Source organism: Hyperolius riggenbachi, chromosome 12 (genome assembly GCF_040937935.1).
Source record: "Hyperolius riggenbachi isolate aHypRig1 chromosome 12, aHypRig1.pri, whole genome shotgun sequence".
Lineage (NCBI taxonomy): Eukaryota > Metazoa > Chordata > Amphibia > Anura > Hyperoliidae > Hyperolius > Hyperolius riggenbachi.
The window spans coordinates 168,113,360-168,136,923 of record NC_090657.1 but is presented as its reverse complement, the minus strand read 5'-3'; the positions used below and the strand labels follow the sequence as shown (position 1 = coordinate 168,136,923).

Here is a 23,564-nt window from a genome sequence, read left to right as displayed (position 1 = left end):
CACATGCACTGGAATATGGTTTGACTGTAAACTGAGCTAGGAATATTTGCAATTCTGTAGTGGAAGGTCATTTTGAAGAAATTTTCACGTAACGGTCAATTCACTAACATCTACTGATATTGCTGATATTGTCAAGTCATGGTCACTGGTGGAAAGAGAACAGGATGTGGCACTCGCATGCAGTAAGGAGTGGACTATTCAGGCGGTGCAGGGAACCTGAAACGTGCTCTTATGTAGGAACAATATCCAATATGGAAGAGAAGAGGCACTGCTTCCTCAAAGGACACCTGAAGAGAAAGTGATATGGAGGCTGCCATATTTATTTCCTTTTGAGCAATACCCGTTGCCTGGCTAACCTGCTTATCCTCTGCCTCTAATACTTTTAGCCATAGACCCTGAAGCATGCAGCAGATCAAGTGTTTTGACAATATTAGCTGCATGCTTGTTTCAGGTGCAATTCAGCCTTTTCTACAGCCAAATAAAACAGCACGACTACCAGACAACTAGTATTGTGTAATGTTGCGTTGTGAATTTAACGACGCAATGCACCAATAAAGGTGGTAACACACATCAAAGCTGCGTTACCATCACATTAAATAGTTACAGTAAAGCATACAGGCAATGTAAAGTATGCTTTCCTGTACCTGGTAATGCACTGCAGCAGTGCATTACTATAACGCCACACATTACAATGCGATGCTAACGTCGCACTGTGAATGTCCCATAGGTTATCAGTGCAGTGCGGTAACATGCATGATAAGACTTTATAATGTGGCAACGCAACGTCCCACTGTGAACCTAGCCTAAAAGAAAATAAATATAGCAGCCTCCATATCCCTCTCACTTCAGGTAACCTTTAAAACCCTTTAATCCAGCTTGGGCAAATACAGTTGTTAAAGTTAGGTATAGTGCAGGATTATGCAAATGTTATCTAACATTTATGAAGCTTAAAGTACCTTCGAATCAGGAGGAAAAATACAAAGTCCAAGGTGGGCTAGATTACCTCCTCCATAAACTTCTGATGCTGCTTGCTGTCTTTGGGGTCCCTCCTGTTCCCCACCCCTGGTCCCCTTCTTTTATCTGCCTCCCGGAATTCCTCCCAGCAGCAATGAGGGATGCTGACCTGTGCACATGCAGCCGCACATGGGAAGTGAAAGCAGGAGTCCCTGAACGAGCACTTATGTTTGCTCTGCACTCTTGTTTCAGAACTTGCGCCTGTGCAGTTCTGAATCTCTTGGTGCTGCTCAGGGGAACTTCCAGAAATGTATTAGGTGGAAAGATCCAGTCACATACATAGAGGGCCGGGGATGGGGAACAGGAGGGATCCTGAAGACAACGAGCAGCATCAGAAGGCTTTGGAGGAGGTAATCTAGTCCACCATGGGCTTTATTCAATTTTTTCCCCACAAATCAGGGGTACTTTAAAGGTGCCTATTAACAGTACAATATCCTGAATGACTGACTGATCTGATCAGGTAGCGATGACTTTCCTATGACTTCCTCACCAATAACCTCTTCCTATAAACAGTCCACAGGACTTCTCTAGAGCTGCTCCCAATTCTGCACTGTGAATGAGCCCTTAGAGTACAGATTAGCTTTTACCTCTCAGAAATACTGAATGGTTTGACATGAAGCCAACATGTGATTATTATTCATTATATGCTCAGTTTCACATGCCGGCTTTACGTTTACCGGGTGGCTTGTAAAACGGAGAGGTGCCGAAATTATATTCTGTATGAATTTGTCCTCTCTGGAGATCCAACATTGATGAAATGCATTTTTACAATATGAGAAGACAGGAAATGGTATACTGAATATCTCTAGAGAGGACCTGTCTTGTTAAGTCTGCCCTGTTACCGTCCAATGAAAGCACCATGGTGACCTGGCTGTTATGTGCAACCTGTCTGAAAATACTCCTAATATTTTGCTTATTTCTAAGGTACCATTTAGAGAACGACACAGGAGACTGGCTGTCTATTAATGAAGACACCGGCGTCATCACCACCAAGAAGCATCTAGACAGGGAGTCCGACCATGTAATACAGAGTAAATATATTGTGCGAGTTCTGGCTGTGGATGACGGTGAGTGCATTCAGAACTTGATTTAGTCTTTAGCTCCTGCATCCTAAACATCAGTAATTCCCACAGATGCTGGTATATGTAGGACAAATAGCTGCACTCTTTCACATGGTATAGTTACATTTTAAGGCCGAATGAAGCACTGTTTGTCCGGTGAGAAACAGCTGTTGACTCTACCGATTTGCAACTTGCTCCTCCACATGTATAGGGTTACATGCCTAGAAGCCCTCTGCTAAAATAGTGTAGGCATTTGCTCGGGGAGTTTTCGAGGTGTTAGCATGGTGAAGGTGACCCACTAGGAAACCTCATAGGGAAGTTGCGTGATTGCTTGATGTTTCACCAGTTCTCTGATGACAGCACCATCTAGAAATGTTAGGTTTCAGATAGGATGTAGTGATAACTTTGCCCACACTTCGGCCAATTAGAAAGGTTCAAGTTGTTGAGAGTGCTGTGATTGCAGAAGTGCTCCCTAGGAGGTTTCCCGTTGGGTCACCACAGAGGCGTCACAAAGGTTGGTGTCACCCAGTGCGGAAACTCATGGTGTCACCCCTCTCCTGTGAAAAGCCAACCTCACCAGACTTAGTGTCACCTCCTCTGCTGGTGACACCTGGTGCGGCCCACACCTATCGCACCCCCCTAGTGACGCTACTGGATCACATCAACCATACGAGCTCTACTTACGGTATTTTTCACAGATTTCACAGATTTCCCTGCACAGGATGTAATTTGCATTTTTCAGGAGATAAAATGCCTTGCTTAGAAGCCAGATAAGCGCTACTAACTACACAATAAACATAAATGAAGTCCAGTTCTTGAATCTGAGCTTAAAGTGGTGTTAAACACACATTTATTATTGTAATATAATCATTCAACAGTTATAACCTGCTATCTTCATAGCTTCTCCCCCTTCCCTTGGACATACCCCCCTCCCCTCCTCATGTGTCCCTCTCCCCACCCCTTAGATTGTAGGCCTATTTGGCAGGGCCCTCTAACCCATGTACTCTACTCCTCCACTATAGGGACTCAGTGCTATATTTATCCTACATTGCAATCTGCACAACAGTGTTTATGGCTTTATCATTACAGTAATTTGTGTACTATTGTTCAATGGTGTAATGTCCCTGTGTAACATTGTTTAATGTTTTAACATCTCTCCCATCTATTGTACAGCGCTGAATAATAGGTTAGTGCTCTATAAATACAAGTTTGATAATAATAATAATAATAATAATAATAGCAGCTGTGTTAGCATACAGTAGCAGTAAAAAGTATGTGAACCCTTTGGAATTTCAGGTAGTCCCCGACTTACAAACGACCCGCCGATACAAACGTCATGGATTATCTGTTTCCATGGGAACAAGCCCCACATTTTTTTTCAAATTGGACTTGTAGTTTTTGAGAAAATCGATTTTAAAAAATTCAAAGAAAAAATGGCTTTTAAACTTGTATAAGCAGGTACAGAGGGCAGAGGTGACACAGAGGGGGACAGGGAGGAACAGGGGGCACAGAGGAGGTACAGGGGACAGAGATAGCACATTGTTCTGACTTAAGAACAGATTCAGGTTAAGAACGCACCTACAGTCCCTATCACGTTCGTTAACCGAGGACTACCTGTATATGGATTTCTGCACAAATTGGTCACTTTGTGCTGATGGAGCAATAAACAAGATTGTTGCACTTTGAATCTGGTGTGCGAGCCTGGACTTACATTTTGTGTCTGATCTTCATCTAAGTCACAACAATAGACACTCACAGTCTGCTTAAAGGAATTCTATCAAACTTTTACTATTTTTGTAAGCACTATAAATCAATTTGCCAACAACAGTAAGAATGAGCACAGCATATATTTTTGCTGTGCAGCGTCTTTGTCTTTATCTAACTTACTGTCGGCGTCCCCTGAGCAAACTGGCGGCGACGGGGAATTGGGGCAGTTCATTATGCGAGAGGTGAATCCTCTTGTGGTTTATTCTATTTTGATGCTTCCCCCCCCCCTCCCCACAGCAGAGCGAGTATTGCAGCACACGATCCGGCTCATAAAGTTGCTGAGAGGAGCCCTCTCTCACTCCTAGTCTGAAGGAGACTTCCCTGTACTGAGCTGCCGCTGCGTGATTAGTTGTTGCTACACAACGGCAAACATATGAGTTGGAGGAGGGCACGTCATTTCTCTGAAGAGGAGCCGTAGAGGAATATTATTCATTCATTCATAGGGCATTTCTCAAGCCAAATACTTTTTTTGTTTTGTTTTAATACTCTAATTCCCTATAAACTAAGCAAGCCTCGTCCACAGTTTTTTAAGAGAGCCTTGACACTGTAGCAAGGGCTTATGGGAGATCAGTCTGGGCAGGAGGGGGAGGAGGTTACTAGCCAGAGATTTCAGAGGCAGAGGGGAGGAGGGAGGAGAAGAGCAGGGTGAATTTGTCACAGGCAGAGAGCTGGAGATGCTATCAGCTTTGCCTGTGTGTAAGGTTTACAAACATGGCTGCTGTCATTGTATCACAGGAAGAAATAATCATATTCTGTTGAAGCTATTTGCAGCTAGTTTTGCTGTGTAAACTATCTAAACTTTAGATAAGATATATAGACAAGTTACTTGTTATAGTTAGTTTTTCATCTCGGATCCGCTTTAAGCCACTACATAATCCTAAAAGACATTCCTAAATACAGACTTTGCTTCCCTTTTTAGGAAATCCTGCAATGACTGGAACAGCCACTCTAATCATAAAACTGAAGGACATTAATGACAATGCCCCTAGTCTCCGAAGTGCCTACCTAACAACGTGTGAAAATGACCAAGATGCCCACCTGGAGATTCCAATCATTGACAAAGACCTGGATCCCTATTCTGGCCCATTCTTTGTTAACGTTCTAGACAAGGACCATGACAAGAAACCAATCAAGCTTCTAAATCATGATAGTAAGTAATATGAAATACAATAATCAGCCGTGTAACTCCATGTAAAAGATGTAGCACCGATACAGCTTCCACGTGTGACACGTAAAGTGCTCCTAAATAGGGTCTGTCAAAATTGCCGATTTCTGAATCTGACGGAATTCCCCATTCCAACATGTAACATTTTGAACTCCATGGAATTGTTTCTTGTTATTGTTAATACAGTTTGTTTTGTTGATTTCCAAATTCCGCATATATTACACATAATCTGCAATGCCAAATGCCAACCACGGTACACTATCGAATCTTGTGATTAGCCTAAAAATCCAGTCTCGGTACTCGGAATACTGGTCTTGGAAATTTCTGGTTTCTGCCCTCCAATTTCCAAGTACCGCTTTGGAAAGCTGATTATGATCGGAATCAGAATTCAGAAGCTCATACCCAAATACCCTAAAAATAGGAGAGAAGATTTGTTGAACTGGTATGAAGAAAGGAAGACCACACAAGGATGGTGTATCCTCACACGGTGTAGTAGCTTTCAGACGTACGGGAGATGCCTTCATAAATGAGCCTATAATCGATATTTATTCGGGCGGGTTGGGAACAACATGTACACTTGGGGGTTGCAGCAGGATGATTTCCAATAGATGAAATCTATTGGAATTCAATGTGCAGTGGTGGGCAGGCAAAAGATCTTTCTCTGCTCAGATTAGATCAGAGAGGGATCTATCTAATGGTTGAACCATTGGCACATTAACTGATGTATGGCCACCCTACTGGCTGCATTCAGAGGTTTTCCTTTGTCACTTGAAACTTTCTTTTTTCTTTCTGCAGTGGCAGTTGCACCGCTGTGCTTCTAATGTCAGGGGTAGTAATCAGTAAGCATGTGCCATTACACAAAGACAAGGTATTACAGTCTTGTCTTCTGGCAGGTGGAGCACACAGCGGGGAGTCTTCACCTCCCCAGAAATGACCTGTCACATTACTGGAGATAATAAACAGCCGGACGTGGTGTAACAAACCTGAACATCCAGTTGTTAGAAGAATTTTACGCACCTACAAACTCCCCGACACCGCCCACAGGCACAAAGCGTTGTGAGGCCCACGCTGGGGAGAAAAACCAAAAGTGACATGCATGACAGGAGAGAATTTACTCCTCTCTCTACTGTTATTAGTATTTCAGCAACACGTCCCACACTGGTTAAAGGACCACTATTGCGAAAATTGTAAAATTTAAAATACTTTTAAACACATACAAATAAGAAGTAGGTTTCTTGCAGAGGACAAACTGTTCATTCATGCCATAGTCTTGATTTCAACAACTAATAAAAAAGAAAAAAAGGATGTTGGAGATGATGCAGTTGGTACTCGCTCCATATCAAGCTGCTTTTGTCTATAAACAGCTATACAATAAAAAAAAGGCAACCAAGCAGCTTCTTCTGCTGTTGTGACCTGGGCACGCCCATCTCATCCATCTACCACTGCTGAACCTGAAGCAATAATTACCTACATCTTGTTCACGTCTACTTTTTACGTCAAAGCTCCAATATATTTTCTTTTTGAGGCCATCATAAGTCAGGGTTATACTGTATGAATACATAGAAAGGCAGTTATACCTGGGAACTTCCCTGAGAATCATGGGAAATGTAGCCAAAAATAGTGTGACAACCTGCTACACCACAGCTTTAGTGCTCCACATTACCACAGTCTTTCTTTCTGATGTTGCCCCTCCCCCCCCCAAAGTCTGTCCCACCTTCCCTTCAACCACTGCTGGGGGGCTGACTATTCAGGGTTCCTGCACCCCCATTACAATGTCTCCTCCTTTATAATTCCCCCACAATATCTCTCATTATGGTACTCTCCATACCTCCATTAGCATAATGCTCTGCTTAGTGCTTCCTCAATATAGTGTTGCTCCCGATTACAAAGCTTCTTTGTTTATAGTTCTTCCAACTCTTTTACTGTGCATTGGTGACTCCATGACTGTCATTTCCAGATGAACGATCGACGTCTGACGACGACATGACTCATTTAAATTAGAAGTCCAAAGAATCACACACCGGGTTCACCTTTTTTGGGGGGTGCTGGACCAAGTGGCTGAAGTAATTCAAAGAAACAAAGGGAGATCTGCACACCACACTTAAGGAACTTGCATTTATTGTTCCATCACCACATAAATCTGACTGTATTGCCATAGATCGTTTTAAAACTTATTTAAAAGCTAGGAGCCATTAATCTAGGAACCATGTAATGGTTCCTAGCTTTTATATAAGTTCTGTCTTCACTGTGGTGACATTATCTGTACTGAGCCTTGACAAAGGGGACCCGGTGTGGCCTTCCCTGAAACAATGGTTGGCAATACGGTTGGATGTGTATGGTGATGGAACAACAAATGCAAGTTCCTTTAAGCTGTGTACTCAACAACAGATGGGTCCTGCGACGTCCCCTTGATGACGGTCGTCAGTGACGCCTCTTCCTGTTGGTGGGTGTGCACGACACCACATGTTGGGAGTGAACAAGACTTCAAACGATCACTGTACTTTGCGCGGGAGTCAGGGATTTTAGCGATCCGATGTGATTGGTTGTGTAGTTATGCGCTTGTACCCACGTCGCGATATTGTGAAAACGACTGCTCAGCTCTCAAAAATCGTCGGTCGGCGGGAAAATCGTGATGTGGGTACTTTGCTTAAGAGTGTGGTGTGCAGACCTCCCGTTGACGAGATGGCTTAACAATGGTCTACTGATGAATAATCAGCCAAAGTTCAAAACTGAGGATCTGGAAATACGTAGCACAAAGGTTTTGAATGGAATGATCGTCCGATACCTGTGTCTTCTAGCGCTTACCACTAATTATTATCCGAACTGTCTTGTCAGGATGGATTGTTCTATTGGATGATAATTGTGGTCTGTTGGGGGGCTTACAGTGCTAATTTTGCAATGACATTTGAATGATTATTGTTCATCGATCGTTTTTGAACTTAACAGAAACTCAAGCAAAGTGAGGAAACCCCAGTCTAGCAGATTATTTTTTTCTGTTTCAATAGTTTTTATTAGATTTTATAAGACAAGATGTATACAGAAACTAAATAATCAATCAGTAACAGTCAGGAATGGTAGTAACCAGGAACAAATTACTGTCAAATATGGAATTAGACAATGGTTAACAAGTATTAAGAGAACAAAACGCCTAGAGGATGTTTATGTTATGGAAACATTATAAACTGTAACACTAGATGAGATGAATAACTAGGGATAGAGCACACCCAATTTAGTGTTATTTCCGAAGAGGAGTGGCTAGTGTTCGCATAGATTAGACAAAATACCTCCCATTCAATGAACCAATATTTTGGCTGGGCGAAAGCCTATTCTGTTAGATTACAATAGGTAGCTAGTGGAACCAGATTATTTTTTTTTAACAAATCATGGCAGATTATTAATTATAAATTTGGCCTGCCTATTTCCTATAGACTCTTTAAAGAGACTCCGTAACAAATATTGCATCCTGTTTTTTATCATCCTACAAGTTCCAAAAGCTATTCTAATGTGTTCTGGCTTACTGCAGCACTTTCTACTATCACAGTCTCTGTAATAAATCAATGTATCTTTCCCCTGTCAGACTTGTCGGCCTGTGTCTGGAAGGCTGCCAAGTTCTTAAGTGTTGTGGTACTGCTATGAACTCCCCCTTCCAGGCCCCTCTATGCACACTGCCTGTGTATTATTTAGATCAGGGCAGCTTCTCTCTTCTCTCTTATCTTTTACAAGCTGGATAAATCGTCCTCTGAGCTGGCTGGGCTTTCACATACTGAGGAATTACAGACAAAGGCAAAGCTGTTTGCAGGAAGAAACGAGCAGCCTGAAACTTCAGTGCATGAGAACTGCAGGGGGAAAGAAACACACAAATGATCTCTTGAGATTCAAAAGGAAGGCTGTATACAGCCTGCTTGTGTATGGATGTATTTTCTATGTGTGGACATACTGTACATCAACCTATTTCCTGTTTTGGTGGCCATTTTGTTTGTTTATAAACAAACTTTTTAAAACTGTTTTTAACCACTTTTAATGCGGCGAGGAACGGCGAAATTGTGACAGAGGGTAATAGGAGATGTCCCCTAACACACTGGTATGTTTACTTTTGTGCGATTTTAACAATACAGATTCTCTTTAAAATGTAAGAATTTCTCTATTCCAGATGATATAATCAAAGTTAAGAAGGAGAAAACTGCACAGCAAGGAAATCACACATTACACCTGGAGATCTATGACCGCCAAGGAGTCGTCTCCCACCAGAACCTGACATTGTATGTGTGTGACTGCTTGGGCGGCCACGCCTGCGTTGAGAAGTTGACAGCACCCCCGACTCTGAGTGGAGGAGCTATCGCCCTGCTACTGCTGACTCCTTTACTGCTACTTCTCTGTGAGTGCTTCTATTACAGATCCAAGCTGCCAAGTCCTGAGCCCTAAGGCCTCTTTTAATGCCGGTATAACAAGCTCCTGACCAGTGCAGGAAAGCAGCTGACAGGCAGTGAAATTGCTGCCTGAAGTCAGCTGAGAATGTCCAGAGGTATTGCCCCTGATTGTGAAGCATGAGGTTGTGAGTCTGACTCCTGGGTCAGAGGAAAAAAAAGAAAATTAAATTACATTTAATTTAAATGATATTAGGATTCTTTTACTCTGTGCAAGTTTCATAGTGATCTGATTGAACGCAACACTCCCGAAAAGTCACACCATGCTTTACATGTGATGTGCGACTACAGTGGCAGACAGTACCTGGTTAACACACAAGCATGCTGTGCTTTACTACATCAGGACATTCCGCACTCAATGTGAAATCCCAATAGGAAAATCATTGCATTGTGATGCAGTGCTATCGTCCGGTGCAACATAACGGACTTAGGGTGAAAGGGGCCTTAGTGTTGCCAACTCATCCTTTTAATTACCGTCATATATAAAAGATACAGGTTATGTGGCTAATTATATGCAGCTTGGGCACTGGTTATGTGTAAGTAGCCCCAAAACCTGCATAAGGCCTCTTTCAGACGTGAGGCTGAACTGCGGGAAGTTCAGCCTCCCAGCTGCTGGACATGAGTGAAATTTGTGTGCAATTAAAATGGTAGCGTTTGTTATGCCATGTGTGCCAACAATTGACACCTGGCAGTGTTACCCATTGGCAGAGAACCACGGCATATCGCCTCTGAGCACAGCTGCCATGCTCAGATATGACTCCATGGCGGAGCCGCCAGTGCTAGTCTACTTTAGGTGACCCAGCAGAAAACCTGATCGGGAAATTCCGCTGAAGTGATTGGAGGGACACCCTTTCCAACATCTTGGTTTTGAATAGGTTGTAGCAAACTTATGCCCACATTATTCAGCCAATTAGGCATTGTAAAGGGTGCTGTGATTGGAGAACTTTTCCCTACTACGTCCCCTCAAGTAGAGCAATGCAGAGCCACTTGCCAACCACCAATACTGAGTGCCACCATCTTCCAGACGGTGCATGAGAACAGCGGACAGGCTGTGAATTCACCTACTTCAGATGCCTGTATGAAAGATCCCTAAGGCCTGTCAGCTGTTCTGCACTGGCCTGGTGCTTGTTAGTGTTTGGTACCAAACCGAAAGTAGAGAAAGTGTTAAGCAAATGTACACCGTGCAATGGGATCAGCCAGATGGAATCCACTTGACCTTACATGCACCATCACCGTAATGAATACCAGCGACGGTCAAATAATCTTGAGTTTGTGTAGAATGTGCAAATTCTGTATCCAAAATTATGCAGTTTGAAAATGGAATGTTTGAATCTCACCAAAGTGGAAGCCAATTGGTGAGTGTTCAAGCTGCATGAATTCGCATACAGAATTCACATCACACTGCATCAACTCGGAAATATTTTCATCTCATAGCACATCCCAAACAATCATATTCAGAAGAAGTTTAATTCTTGTTAGCTGACAGTTTGATTAATCGGGTATCAAGGAAATAATCACTGGTTTCAGAAATCAATTAGCCATTTGCAAAGTTCCACCTCTGAATTTTTTAACCTCCTTGGTGGTAACCCCGAGTCGGTTTGTAATCATGAAGACAGAGGGCGATCTCACTGTAGGGCAGGGGTCTCAAACTCGCGGCCCGCAGGCCATTTGCGGCCCTCGATACAATATTTTGTGGCCCTCACTGGCAAAAGCTTCCTTATAGTTCGCTTCAGTGCTCCCAAGTAATCCGCCGCATCCCCGCCGCTAAACGAGGGCTGCAGAGCCCCCAAATCGCCCGGGGGGCAATCCGCCAGCATTTCCTGGAAGGGGCAGAGCTTTCGGCTTCAGCTCTGCCCTTCCTGACGTCAATCGCCGCACGGATCGCCGCCTCTGCCCGCCCCTCTCTGTGAAGGAAGAGTGAGAGGGGCGGGCAGAGGTGAAGATGCGCCGCGATTGTGAAATTCCTGATGCGGCCCAGCCTCATCCTGACTTTGCCTCCTGCGGCCCCCCAGGTAAATTGAGTTTGAGACCCCTGCTGTAGGGTTACAGCGCCACCCAGAGGATAGAGGGAGAATTGCAGCACTGGATCCCAGGGAAGGGAGGCTGGGCTGCCACAGATCTCACTACTAGAGGAGTAGCTATTGGTGGGCTAGGGGGGACATATGTTCCCGGGCTCAGCACTGTGAGGGCGCTCAGTGTGGCCATTGCACCCCCACGTGCATGAGAGGTGGCTCGCTGGCTGCCCGAAGTGCCCCTGCTTCTATTCCTCCCTCTGCAGAAGCGTTAACAGCAGAAGAATAAGGCTATCTAAACAGGGTGAAGGGGGAGCATATCTGGCTAAGTAAAAGGGGCATACATTTGGCTTTTTTGAATGGGGTAAGGGGGCACATATAGCTATCTAAACAACTTGTGACTCCACCCATGACCACATTCTGATTTGTGGCCACGCCCCTTTTTGTCCAGAGGGGAGAAGGGGCACAACTACTGTGTTTGTCCCCGGGCACTGAAAACCCCAACTACGCTTCTGCTCACTGCGGTATAATAGTGCGGTATAATAGTATAATTGGTTTTACGGTCTAAAAGCGTGTGAAAAAATTGCATTGTTTTTAGAGCCTAAAATCCAGAAATAATCATACCACCAAGAAGTTTAAGGAAGAGTTCACATTTACAAGCGGGAAATGCAGGTAATCAACACAGACAATGAGACGCTAGTATGGTTTAGATAACCCAGCAGGGAACCTCATAGGGAAATTCTGCTAACGTGATTGAGTAGACAGCACCCTCTCAAACCATCAGGTTTCAGACAGGTTGTAATAAACTAATGCCCACAATATTCAGCCAATCACAACCCTTCATGCTACAAAGGGTGCTGTGACTGGATACCTGTTCCCTAAACTAGACTACCGTAGCACCACAAATGTTGCTTGTGGTGGATTTTATCAAGTTGAAAGCATTAGCCTATTTACTGGTCTCTTGTGTCAAGTTGCTGTACTCATGTCTTCTCTGAGTATTCATGTAGCCTCTGCCTCTCTTTCACAGTGCTGATTCTCCTGGTGTGCCAGATAAAAAGACATTTGTTAATTCCATTGGAATCTGATCCTGCCAATTCAATTATGGTGTATAATGAGGAAGGGGGCAGCAAGGACTGTGAGGTATGTACCCATCACTGGTGAGAATTTTAGTTGAAGTAAAAAACAAAAAATGAACTAGGACTTAACAAGCCGAGCTGATAAAAAATGCAAAATCGTTATTAATTAGTAATCAAAAAGTAATCAAATTGTATTTTTTTTTTTGGGGGGGGGCGCTCATTGGGAATAGAGGTTGTGAGGACTAAATACAAAAAGCACAAAAACGCATGTGCGATTATGTGTGAAATGGTCAGTGCAATGCAAGTATGGGCCAGTGCACACTTAAAAGTGCTAATGTAATTGCAATCGCTCAGCGCTTTTTGAAGTGATTTTTCAGAACGATTCTAGGCATGTGCCTAGCAATTTTCTAATCATGTCTAGCAATTTTTTTTGGGAGCTAAAATGCTTGGAAATTCGCTCTGATCTAGCGCTTTTCAGAGCGATTTTCCACTTTCCTATACTTAACATTAAGGCTGAATCACCTCAGAAAAGCTCAGATATGCTGCAGGACCCACATTTGCGTTTGGGAACAAATCACATCGGTCTGGTGTGATCCATCCCATTCAATTAGCCAAGCGCTTTTCAAAGTGCTAGCATTTTTAAAAGCTTTCAGAAGTGCTCTTGGTGTGCACCAGCCCTAACGGCAGTTTGCATGCAGCTTGGAAGGGAGACAATCAAAATCGTCACAAAGACAATTTAGATTACCCCAGCTGCAAGCCTCAGACATAATCGTTTCATGCAAGTCAGCATTAGGTCTCCTTTCCACGAACTGTTGAAAGGCAGTGAAATGCCTCTCAAACTCTCACAACTGCATGGTAACTGCTTGTTGCTGCCTGGTAACTACTCACTGCTGCCTGGTAACTGCTTGCTGAGCACACAGCTCAATAGTCCGTGGAAAAGAGGCCTTATTTGCATTTCTATTACGATATCCCAGTCAGTGTACTCATTGCTGGGGATGGTCAATATGATGTAAGTAATTCTGAGTTGCTGCAGGTTTATGCAAATTTTGAATGCACATTTATGCAGCTTTAAAATAGAGCAGTTGTTTTTTTTTTACCTTGATAGGATTTTTACACAGTGCATAAATGTGAACTCCAAAAATGTGTATAATCCTGCATCAGCATGGGATTATTGGCATTTCATTGGCCATCCTTGGTAGAAGCTACAGATGGTCAATAGCATGCTAATTGTATTACTGCAAATTTTCTGTCAATATAATGTAAATGTATGCAGCATGAAACTGGACTAATCTGTGGTTAAAGGATACCTTAGTCTTTAGGCCTCTTTTCCACGGCAGTGAAATGCCTCTCAAACTCTCACAACTGCTCACTGCTGTCTGGTAACTGGTTGCTGAGCACACAGTTTAACTGCTTATGGAAAAGAGGCCTAAGGCCCCCGTTCACAGTGATTTTTCCACGATTAACGCAGAAAAATCACTGGGCAAAGTACCATTTTGAGAGTGATCGAGATTAGCTGTTTTATACATGCTAATCGCTCCAGAATCGCCGCCAAAACGCTGCAGGTAACGCGTTTGTGATCATCGCTAATCGCAAAACGCTTGCAATCGTGGCAGTGAGAACACTGCCATAGGAATGCATGGGCTAGGCATTTAAAAAAAACTCTCTTGGTTTTCAGTGAGCACGAATCGCGAGATTCCCGCTCAGATGTGAATGGAGCCTTAGGGCTCTTTCACATGGGCAGTTGAACTGTGTGCTCAGCATGCAGTTACCAGGCAGCAGTGAGCAGTTACCAGGCAGTTGTGAGAGTTTGAGAGGAATTTCACTGTTTATCAACTGCTCGTGTGAAAGGGCCCTAAGGGCTCATTTCCACTATAGCGAATCCGCATGCGTTGTCCACATGCGGATTCGCACAGCCATTACAAGTGGATGGGCCTGTTTCCACTTGTGCGTTGTGCGGAGCGTTTTTGTGTGCGGGGAAAATCTGCACGGCAGAGCCGTCAGAATTCGCTCCCCGCACACCGCTAAGCGAATCGCAAACAATGTATCTAATAGGGAAATCGCATGCGGTTTTGGAATGCGTTTTTCCCCGCGATTTCGCATGCGATTTCGCAAAGGAGGTAATGTTAATTTACACAGGCAGTGACATGGTTAAAATCGCCCACCTACTACCCTACGCACCGCACAAGTGGAAATGCAGCCTAAGGCCTCCTTTCCAAGGACTGATGAGCTGTGTGCTCAGCAAGCAGTTATCAGGCAGCAGTGAGCAGTTACTAGGCAGCAGTGAGCAGTTGTGAGAGTTTGAGAGCCATTTCACTGCCTATAAGCAGTCCGTGGAAATGAGGCCTAACTAAAGCCGTGTGTGTGTGGAGTGGCGCATAGGCGTACCGCATCTCCTGTGGCCCAGCGACTGCCTAAGGCCTCTTTTCCATGGACTGTTGATAGGCAGTGAAATGCCTCTCAAACTCTCACAACTGTTCACTGCTGCCTGGTAACTGCTTACTGCTGCCTGGTAACTGCTTGTTGAGCACACAGCTCAACAGTCTATGAAAAAGAGGCCTTAGTTTAGATGTATAGATGTTCGGTCCAAAGTCCTGGTCGGCGCAGGCACAGTATGTCCGCGGGAGTACGAGTGCACTCCAACAGGAAGATGTAGCCAGCGCACGCGGTCATAAGGTGCCCGAGCAGACATAATGTGCATGCGCGTGTAGTATGTCCGGGTGATAGGGCACACGCGTCGGCTATGTCTTCCCGCAGTACATACTGTGCCTACACCAAGCCGGACTTTGAACCGAGCAGCTTTACAGCTAAACTGAGGCAGACACAGAGCCACGGGAGGTGCGGTAAGCCTATGAACACCTCCCCACACACATACTGCGTCAATCTGTAGATTTATAAAGGACTAAAGGCCCGTACACACGCCGTACTAAAGGCAACGACTGGTCCGTCATCACCTCCCGCTGGGCGGGTTTTCAGCAGACAGTACAGCGTGTGTACATTCTGTCGGCGGACTGATAAGGCTGTTTCTGAACGATCCGCCTGGCGGTTCGCTCAGAAACAACCTTATCAGTCCACCGACAGACTGTACACACGCTGTACTGTCTGCTGAAAACCCGCCCAGCGGGAGGTGACGACGGACCCGTCGTTGCCTTTAGTATGTCGTGTGTACGAGCCTTATGGTTTCCTTTAAGCTAAGTACACACATGCGATAATTTCTACTAATCAAGGATTGGTAAACAATGGGCGACAATGGGCTCTATTCACAATCACACATGCATTTTTTCTTTTCACATTCACTAAAAAAATGTCAGTAGATGGCGTAAACAAAGTGCGGAAACATGCAGAAATATACAGAAAAAGTCGGTAAACAAGCGGGAAAAAATTTCAGTCTGAAATTTACAAACAGTTGGTTGCCGCATTTGGAGAATGATTGTGAATAGAGCCCAATGCAGAGACTGATGCTGTAAAGACACATTGCTAGTGTTTAGGCTAGTGATGGGTTCATTTGCTGTGGAGGGGGAGGATGGTGATCTGTGCAGGTGGGGCACACAACATTGCAATTGGTCACGCACACATCCAATTTTACCTCTTCCATGTAGTGTAAGATCTTACCTACACAATCTTTTCATAGCATTCACAGTCTGTTGACCCTCATAATACATGGAGGTGGTAAAATTGGTCAGTGATTGGCCAATCAAAATTGGATGTGTGTGTATAAACCCTAAAGCCTGGTACACACTTTCAATTATTATTGGCCAATCAATTCGCTGACCAATTTTACCACCTCCATATAGTATGGGGATTTATCTACACAATCTACTCATAGTATTCAATACCTGTTGACCCTCATACTACATAGAGGTGGTAAAATTGGTCAGTGATTGACCAATCATGATTGAAAGTGTGTAGCCTGGTACACACTTTCAATCATGATTGGCCAATCACTGACCGATTTTACCTCCTCCATGTAGTATGAGGGCCAACATATATTGAATACTATGAACATTTTGTGTAAATAAATCCCCATACTATATGGAGGTGGTAAAATTGGTCAGTGAATTGATTGGCCAATAATAATTGAAAGTATGTACCAGGCTTTAGACAGTTAGATGTTTGGGGAAGAGTGGGTCTAGGCAAGTGTCAGTCCACACTTCTGACATTTGCTGCTTATGTAGTAATATGATACTGCACATCTTAGCAGTAGTTTAGTATTGTGTTGTATAGTGCTGCAGTGGCAGAGCTAGGTTGTTACATATTGCTCCTATTCCAGGTCACCAAACGTTTATCCTTCAGGATCATTCTTGTAAATCTGCATGCTTAATATTCCCACAGGCAGCCCGGCCTGACAACAACGTTGATTAGTGAATCAGGTTGCTTTGTAATTAGTGTTAATACAGTACATGTTTGACTCCAGTACCGCTAAGGGCAATGTCAAAAGGAACTTTTCCTAATGTGTTCACGTCAACATCCACTCCTGAAGCACATGCAAGACTCTGAGGGCCTGATGAGGACTATGCCATCTCCATAGATCCCCAGACATCTCCACTGGGGAGTTCAGGACTCATTCAGAAATCTTGGCCTGATTATTTCTTTTTAAAGTGTACCAGAGCTTTCTAGGTAAATACATTTGATAATTACCCGGGCTTCCTCCAGCCCCATAAGCACGTCCGAGTCCCACACTGTTCTCCAGCGGTCTGCTGTTCAGCCACAATCAGCCACGGTAACTGGCTCACTTGGTGCCTTCTGCGCATGTGTGGGAGGTCCGTGAAAGCGCTGTAGACCCTGTCTGGCGCGACTGAGCCAGTTACCAGGGCTGACCGCGGCTGAATGGCAGACCGCAGGAGGATGGCGAGGGGCTCAGGCGAGCTTATGGGGCTGGAGGAAGCTGCGGATGGGTATCAAATTTTCTTTCCCTGACAGCTCTGATACACTTTAAATAAACTACTACACATGCTAAAAAAATTGCAGCCCTAGTCTGAGTCATATCAGAACAAAGTGGAGGCTGCTAAAAGACTAGTAAGGTAGCAGTTACATGAGGGCCCATTTCCACTAACCAGCGCGCGTCCTGCAAGATGTGCGGCGGCACTTCCTGTTGTGCGATTATGCAGCCGAATCCAGGAAGCTGTGCTGTGCATGGCTATTTGGATTCGCTGCCACCCGCACGGAAAAACGCTGCAATGTTGGCCGAATCGCTAAGGCAAGCGATGCGGACGGCGGCAGAATTATTCCCTATGGCAGAGTTTCCCCGCGCAATTTGCTTTCGGGGAACCTGCGGATTCGCCCAATTTCCGCAGCAGTGGAAACAGGCCCTAATGGCAGACTCTTACAGGTGCCCCTGCTGAGAACGTACATAAGTTGTACTGGATTTTTTTAAAAGTGACGCTGAAGTAACATGATGAGATAGACCTGTATGTACAATCGGGCATAGCAATAGGAGGTGCAGAGGTTGTGACCACATCAGGGCCCGTCAATTAGGAAGTGAACTATTTAACACGGAAATTAATAAATACAATGTATTCATAACCGCACAAACGCAATAGCTGGATAAAAGCGATTTGTGAGCGTTTTGCGCTTTTCCTATACCTTCTATTGTAGCAAAATCGCCCCAAAAATGGTACATGCAGCGCTTTGCTGAGCAGAAAACTGACAAAACGCACTGATATGATCTATCCCATAAGGATTCATTGCACTTGCAATTTAAGGGCATTTTTAAAAATCGCTGGCGCTAAAAAAAAAACGCAAAACCCCCTAGGTGTGAAGGTGTGAACAAGCCCTAACAGATGTGTTTTACTTAATGTCCTTGTGTTTCTCTACTCCTTTAGGCATCTGCTTTTATAACATCATTGGGAAACGCTGCGGATTCTGCAAACCATGAGGTATCACATATTTGCACTGCTGGATTTTCCCTGTTACTAATATTTTATTACGCAGTAGATACAGAAACACACTGTGATAGGGCAACAGTATAAAACCAACAAATGATCACCTGACTGTTTGGGTAATGCCACATACCAAAGTGTGTCTGTCACTTCCATGTATAGGAAGGAATGTGGAAGGGTTCGTTTTTGAACTTTAGTTCTTTTTGGACTTCTAAGTACATCCCCCTCTTGCTAGCCTGCTAGTAATCAGTCTACATGAACAGCTGGCCTAGTGGGTAGCACTCATGTTAGGGTCCACACATATGTACACGGTCTTCAATGAATCTTGTATGTTCTTTCTGTGTTTTGTGTTTTTCCTCTAAGCACTGTTTCCTCCCGCATCCCAAAAAGAAACAGCTGAATTGCTCTCTCCCTCTGTTTCCCCCCCCCCTCCACCCCCACCCTGTATACAGCACAAAAGGAACATAGGAAAATGGATGAGTATGGTAGGATTAGATTGTGAGCTCCTCGGAGGACAGTCCATGTCATGACTCTGCACTCTGTAAGGGCCCGTTTCCACTAGTGCGGTGCGGAATCGCCGCATATCACCGTTGACAAAATCGCATGCGGGTGCGATTCCGCATGCGTTTTTGCCGCGATTTCGCATAGGCAGGGTATATGCGATTTTAACCATGTCACTGCCTGTGTCAATTAACATTACTTTCAATGCGAAATCGCATGCGAAATCGCGGGAAAAAACGCATGCAAAAAACGCATGCGATTTCCCTATAAAATACATTACCTGCGAATCGCCTGCATTCCACACGCAGGCGAATTCTGCAGGGTCTACCGTGCAGAAAAATCCTGCACATAAAAACGCAAATGAAAACTGACAAGTGGAAACAGTCCCATCCACTTGTATTGCCTATGCGAATCCGCATGCGAATTCGCGCTAGTGGAAACGGGCCCTAAAGTGCTGCAGAAGATGGCAGTGCTATACAAATACATAATAATAATATTAATAATGGTAGGACATTAGACTTTGACTAGTACAAATGGTGCAAAAGAGGTCAGCACTATATAAATACACAACAATAATTACATTTTCTCCTTATAATAGGTCATACTACATTGGCTTTTTGTGTCCATTTGCCCTTTTGTTTTTGAGGTTCTCTCTCCATTACATTTCATTGGATATTGGATTTCACGGAAATTGCACATTACCGTTTGTTGCAGAATGATGCTGGAAGTATAACTAAATTCTCTTGTCATTGGCAGGAGATTGATGGAAACTTTCACAGATCCAGCACCAGAGTATACGCGGTAAGGAGATTTCCATAGTGAAAGTGGCTGCATTTTGAAAAAGCCGCATGTTTAAAATGGCCCAGGATAACAGTAGTAGAATATTGGTAGTTTTACCAATATTCAGCTACATTCATAAAGTAAAATATTGGTAGAAGTTAATGAACCCTTCTTTTTTTTAATTTTAGCTCCAGCTATGGCCGTCACACAAACTAGTGACTGAGCACCGCGCTCTAGCCGCAATTCTCATCACAGCCTATGCCAACACCCAAATCATTGGTGCAGTGCTGTGCCAAAATTTGTGTTTCATCCAACATGATTTACAAGACTCTCCAAAATTCATTAAAAATTAATTGACTGGATTTGTTGGACGCAAAAGATGTCAGATTTGATCAAAGTAATTGAACTGTACAGGAAAAGAATACTGTCATCTGCAGTGATCAGTGCTCGTTCCATTGGGCGACCGTTCAGGGCTGAAATCTGTCCAGATGCATCACTAGCCTAAGGGGCGGAGATTGAGGGTCACTGTACACACACCAAACCTCGGGTCACTCCCACTCAGCCAAATCATTTAATTTTTTGCCATATACGGTAGGACTGCTAGGGAAGGGAGATTTTTTTTTTCAGGTGAAGCCACTCCCCTCTGCTGACAGCCTATCAGGAAACCCAGCTTGGCGGTGGGGAGAGGGAGCAGGCAGCTGTAGGTTGCTAGGGTGAAAAAAAGAAGCAAAAAATTGGCGCCACAGCTATTATCTTTTTTTTATTGTAAAAAAAAAATGCTTTTTTTTTTCTTCAAAAACTTTTCAATGCATAATTTACTTGAAATAATAATCATATTTTAATATATTCTACTAATAATAAGAAATCGAATTACAAATTATAAACCAAGACGCCTGTGCTGATTTTGTGTTGTAGGGGTCACATGGAGCTGCGCTGCAAGCAAGTGGATTAATGCGCTCCCTCAGTATGCAGGTAAGTTTGTCTTCCAACAATATATGTCACACTGTTTCCTGTTCAGAGATGGGGTTTCATTGTAACTCGCACAAACCCCATCACTTATAATCCCAGCTCTATACGAGGCTATTCCTCTTCAGCACAAATGTGTCCAGGGTGGGGCAGGAATGACCGGCCCAGCTGCCTGTCACAAGGACGAGTATACAGGCAGATGCTGGCCGGTTTCCCAAGCACCCCTTTCTCTATCCCTGCTGTGTGTCTCCTCCCTGGCTTTATTGAGGGTTACCCATATGGTAGCAAATGCAGGTGGCACAGGCGTCAATAAAGCTGGGGAGGACACACAGCAGGAAAAGGAGTAAGAGGCGCACAAGGACCAGCCGGCATTTTCCTGTGTAATCGCGATCGTGACAAGCAGCCTGTGCCACCCTTTATAACATACACCATCCGCCAAAAATTTTAGATCACCCCACTTTGCGAAATAAATATTCTGATTCTTTTTTCATTTTTTTTTTTTTATTTAAATTCAAGCAGTTCAAGTCCAATGAACAGCTCACAAAGGTAAATGGTGAACTGCCAAAGATTAGAAGGAAAAAGAAAAAAGTAATGTTACTTAATATAAGCAAATAATATACATAGAACATTTATATCGCGCTTTTCTCCTGGCGGACTCAAAGCGCCAGAGCTGCAGCCACTAGGACGCGCTCTATAGGCAGTAGCAGTGTTAGGGAGACTTGCCCAAGGTCTGCTACTGAATAGGTGCTGGCTTACTGAACAGGCAGAGCCAAGATTTTAACCCAGGTCTCCTGTGTCAGAGGCAGAGCCCTTAACCAGTACACTATCCAGCCACAAACATTTCAGAACGATACAAAATGGCCTTTTAAAGTCAACAAGAAATGGGATAACTATTTCCCCGCTGTCTGCAGAAAAGTAGTGTTGAAACATACAGTGGAATCATAACTTTGTGAGCATTATTTGTACAGTACTGAACAGCAAAACAATACTGTGTTACTATAATAACAGTGTAAAAAGCCAATTGGCAACGGAAGAGAAACACAACTTCATAACACACACAAAAAAAATTAGGTGTTCAAATATCATGTAATAATGTATTGAATAAGGGCCCCTGGCCCATATGCTATTAACTTTTTCTCCTCAGTTTTCTTCTATTATCAAGTCAGTTCGCTAAAAGTAACACACTAGTTAGCACGAGTTAATTTGAACGAACGCATGCTACGTGCAGTCCTGGCAGTGTAGCATGCGCTCTTTGGTTACAGCCGATCCTTCTAAATGCCGTGTGATAGTGAGATAGCACGACCGCGGTACTTCACTAGCTTGGCTGCTACTACTTTACATGCTACTACATATGCATATAAACACATACCATGATTTAATACAAATAAAACATCATACTTTAAGGGAAATCTTACAATAAAGCAAGTCCCTTTTTGTATTTTCTTTTTAAGCATGGTGCAAGCCGAATGGCAGTCGGGGCAGGCTTTGATCGCGCTAATAGACGACGTCATTCGGTAAGTCAGAAGCAGCAGAAAGACTTTCTCAAGGACGGGTGTTTGGATTGTTTTATAGATGAATGATAAACTTATGGGTAGGATTGTCTGTTGTGTTTGGAAGCTCTGTATAATGTTCTGGTTGGCTGTTGTGTTTGGAAGCTCTGTATATTGTTATGTTGGCTGTTGTGTTTGGAGGCTCTGTATAATGGTCTGATTGGATGTTGTGTTTGGAAGCTCTGTATAATGGTCTGATTGGCTGTTGTGTTTGGAAGCTCTGTATAATGGTTTGATTGGTTGTTGTGTTTGGAGGCTCTGTACAATGATCTGATTGGATGTTGTGTTTGGAGGCTCTGTACAATGATCTGATTGGATGTTGTGTTTGGAGGCTCTGTATAATGGTCTGATTGGCTGTTGTGTTTGGAAGCTCTGTATAATGGTTTGATTGGTTGTTGTGTTTGGAAGCTCTGTATAATGGTCTGATTGGCTGTCGTGTTTGGAAGCTCTGTATAATGGTCTGATTGGCTGTCGTGTTTGGAAGCTCTGTACAATGATCTGATTGGCTGTTGTGTTTGGAAGCTCTGTATAATGTTCTGATTGGCTGTTGTGTTTTGAAGCTCTGTATATTGTTATGATTGGCTGTTGTGTTTGGAAGCTCTGTATAATGTTCTGGTTGGCTGTTGTGTTTTGAAGCTCTGTATATTGTTATGATTGGCTGTTGTGTTTGGAAGCGCTGTATAATGATCTGATTGTCTGTTGTGTTTGGAAGCTCTGTATAATGGTCTGATTGTCTGTTGTCTTTGGAAGCTCTGTATAATGTTCTGATTGGCTGTTGTGCTTGGAAGCTCTGTATATTGTTCTGAACATGCCAGCCAGTAGGTCCACAAAGTTGGTTCCACGCTCCTGTTCTGCTCTCTTTCACATTATACAGTCACTGTTCCTCCACTCTTCTTCCATGTTTCCCATAGTCCTAATGCCCTAAAAATAATTTATGACTTGTCAGTTACTTTTACTTCTACCTAATGACATTCTTCAGAGCCCGGTTTGCCATTTGAAGTAATAATAGAAAATGTGAGGTCTTGGGTGCTTTCCTTGCCTTGAAGGACATCCATAGCTGTAATTACTAGATAATTCCCAGTGGTGTTGATCCAGGGATTAATCTGACAGCCATCTGGAGTCCAGAAGGAATAACTGGCCCAAGCCTGGAAAGGATTTTGGCTTTCCTCTGGATCAATTGCAATATGTGCGGGTTTAGGACCGTGTTTTTCAACTCCTGACTTTTTTTTAAATCCAAGTATCTATTTTACATCAAAGTGTTTTGAGACCCCCATGTTGCTACTCTTCAGAAGAAATTAAAAGAGGAGGGAAACTTACAGTTCACCGCAGTACTTCTTTAACCTCCCTGGCGTTCTATTAAAATCGCCAGGGA

At 43.7% G+C, this 23,564-nt stretch overlaps 1 protein-coding gene and 1 long non-coding RNA gene across 5 annotated transcripts in view; one reads left to right on the top strand and one right to left on the bottom strand.

The window, feature by feature from the left end:
* The window catches only part of LOC137541790 (uncharacterized), a 318,006-nt gene that overhangs the window by 241,659 nt on the left and 52,783 nt on the right, over positions 1-23,564 (bottom strand). The gene's annotated exons all lie outside the window — the stretch shown is intronic.
* Positions 1-23,564, top strand: part of LOC137541786 (cadherin-like protein 26) — a 136,024-nt gene that overhangs the window by 91,960 nt on the left and 20,500 nt on the right. For 2 of the 3 annotated variants that reach the window (XM_068263291.1, XM_068263292.1), the window contains exons 10-17: positions 1,939-2,081; positions 4,762-4,992; positions 9,158-9,382; positions 12,471-12,583; positions 18,339-18,392; positions 19,653-19,697; positions 20,592-20,648; positions 22,094-22,156. In XM_068263291.1, the coding sequence (XP_068119392.1) occupies positions 1,939-2,081; positions 4,762-4,992; positions 9,158-9,382; positions 12,471-12,583; positions 18,339-18,392; positions 19,653-19,697; positions 20,592-20,648; positions 22,094-22,156 (931 nt within the window). The remainder of the gene's footprint in view (positions 1-1,938; positions 2,082-4,761; positions 4,993-9,157; positions 9,383-12,470; positions 12,584-18,338; positions 18,393-19,652; positions 19,698-20,591; positions 20,649-22,093; positions 22,157-23,564) is intronic. The other variant, XM_068263293.1, reaches the window with a different exon arrangement.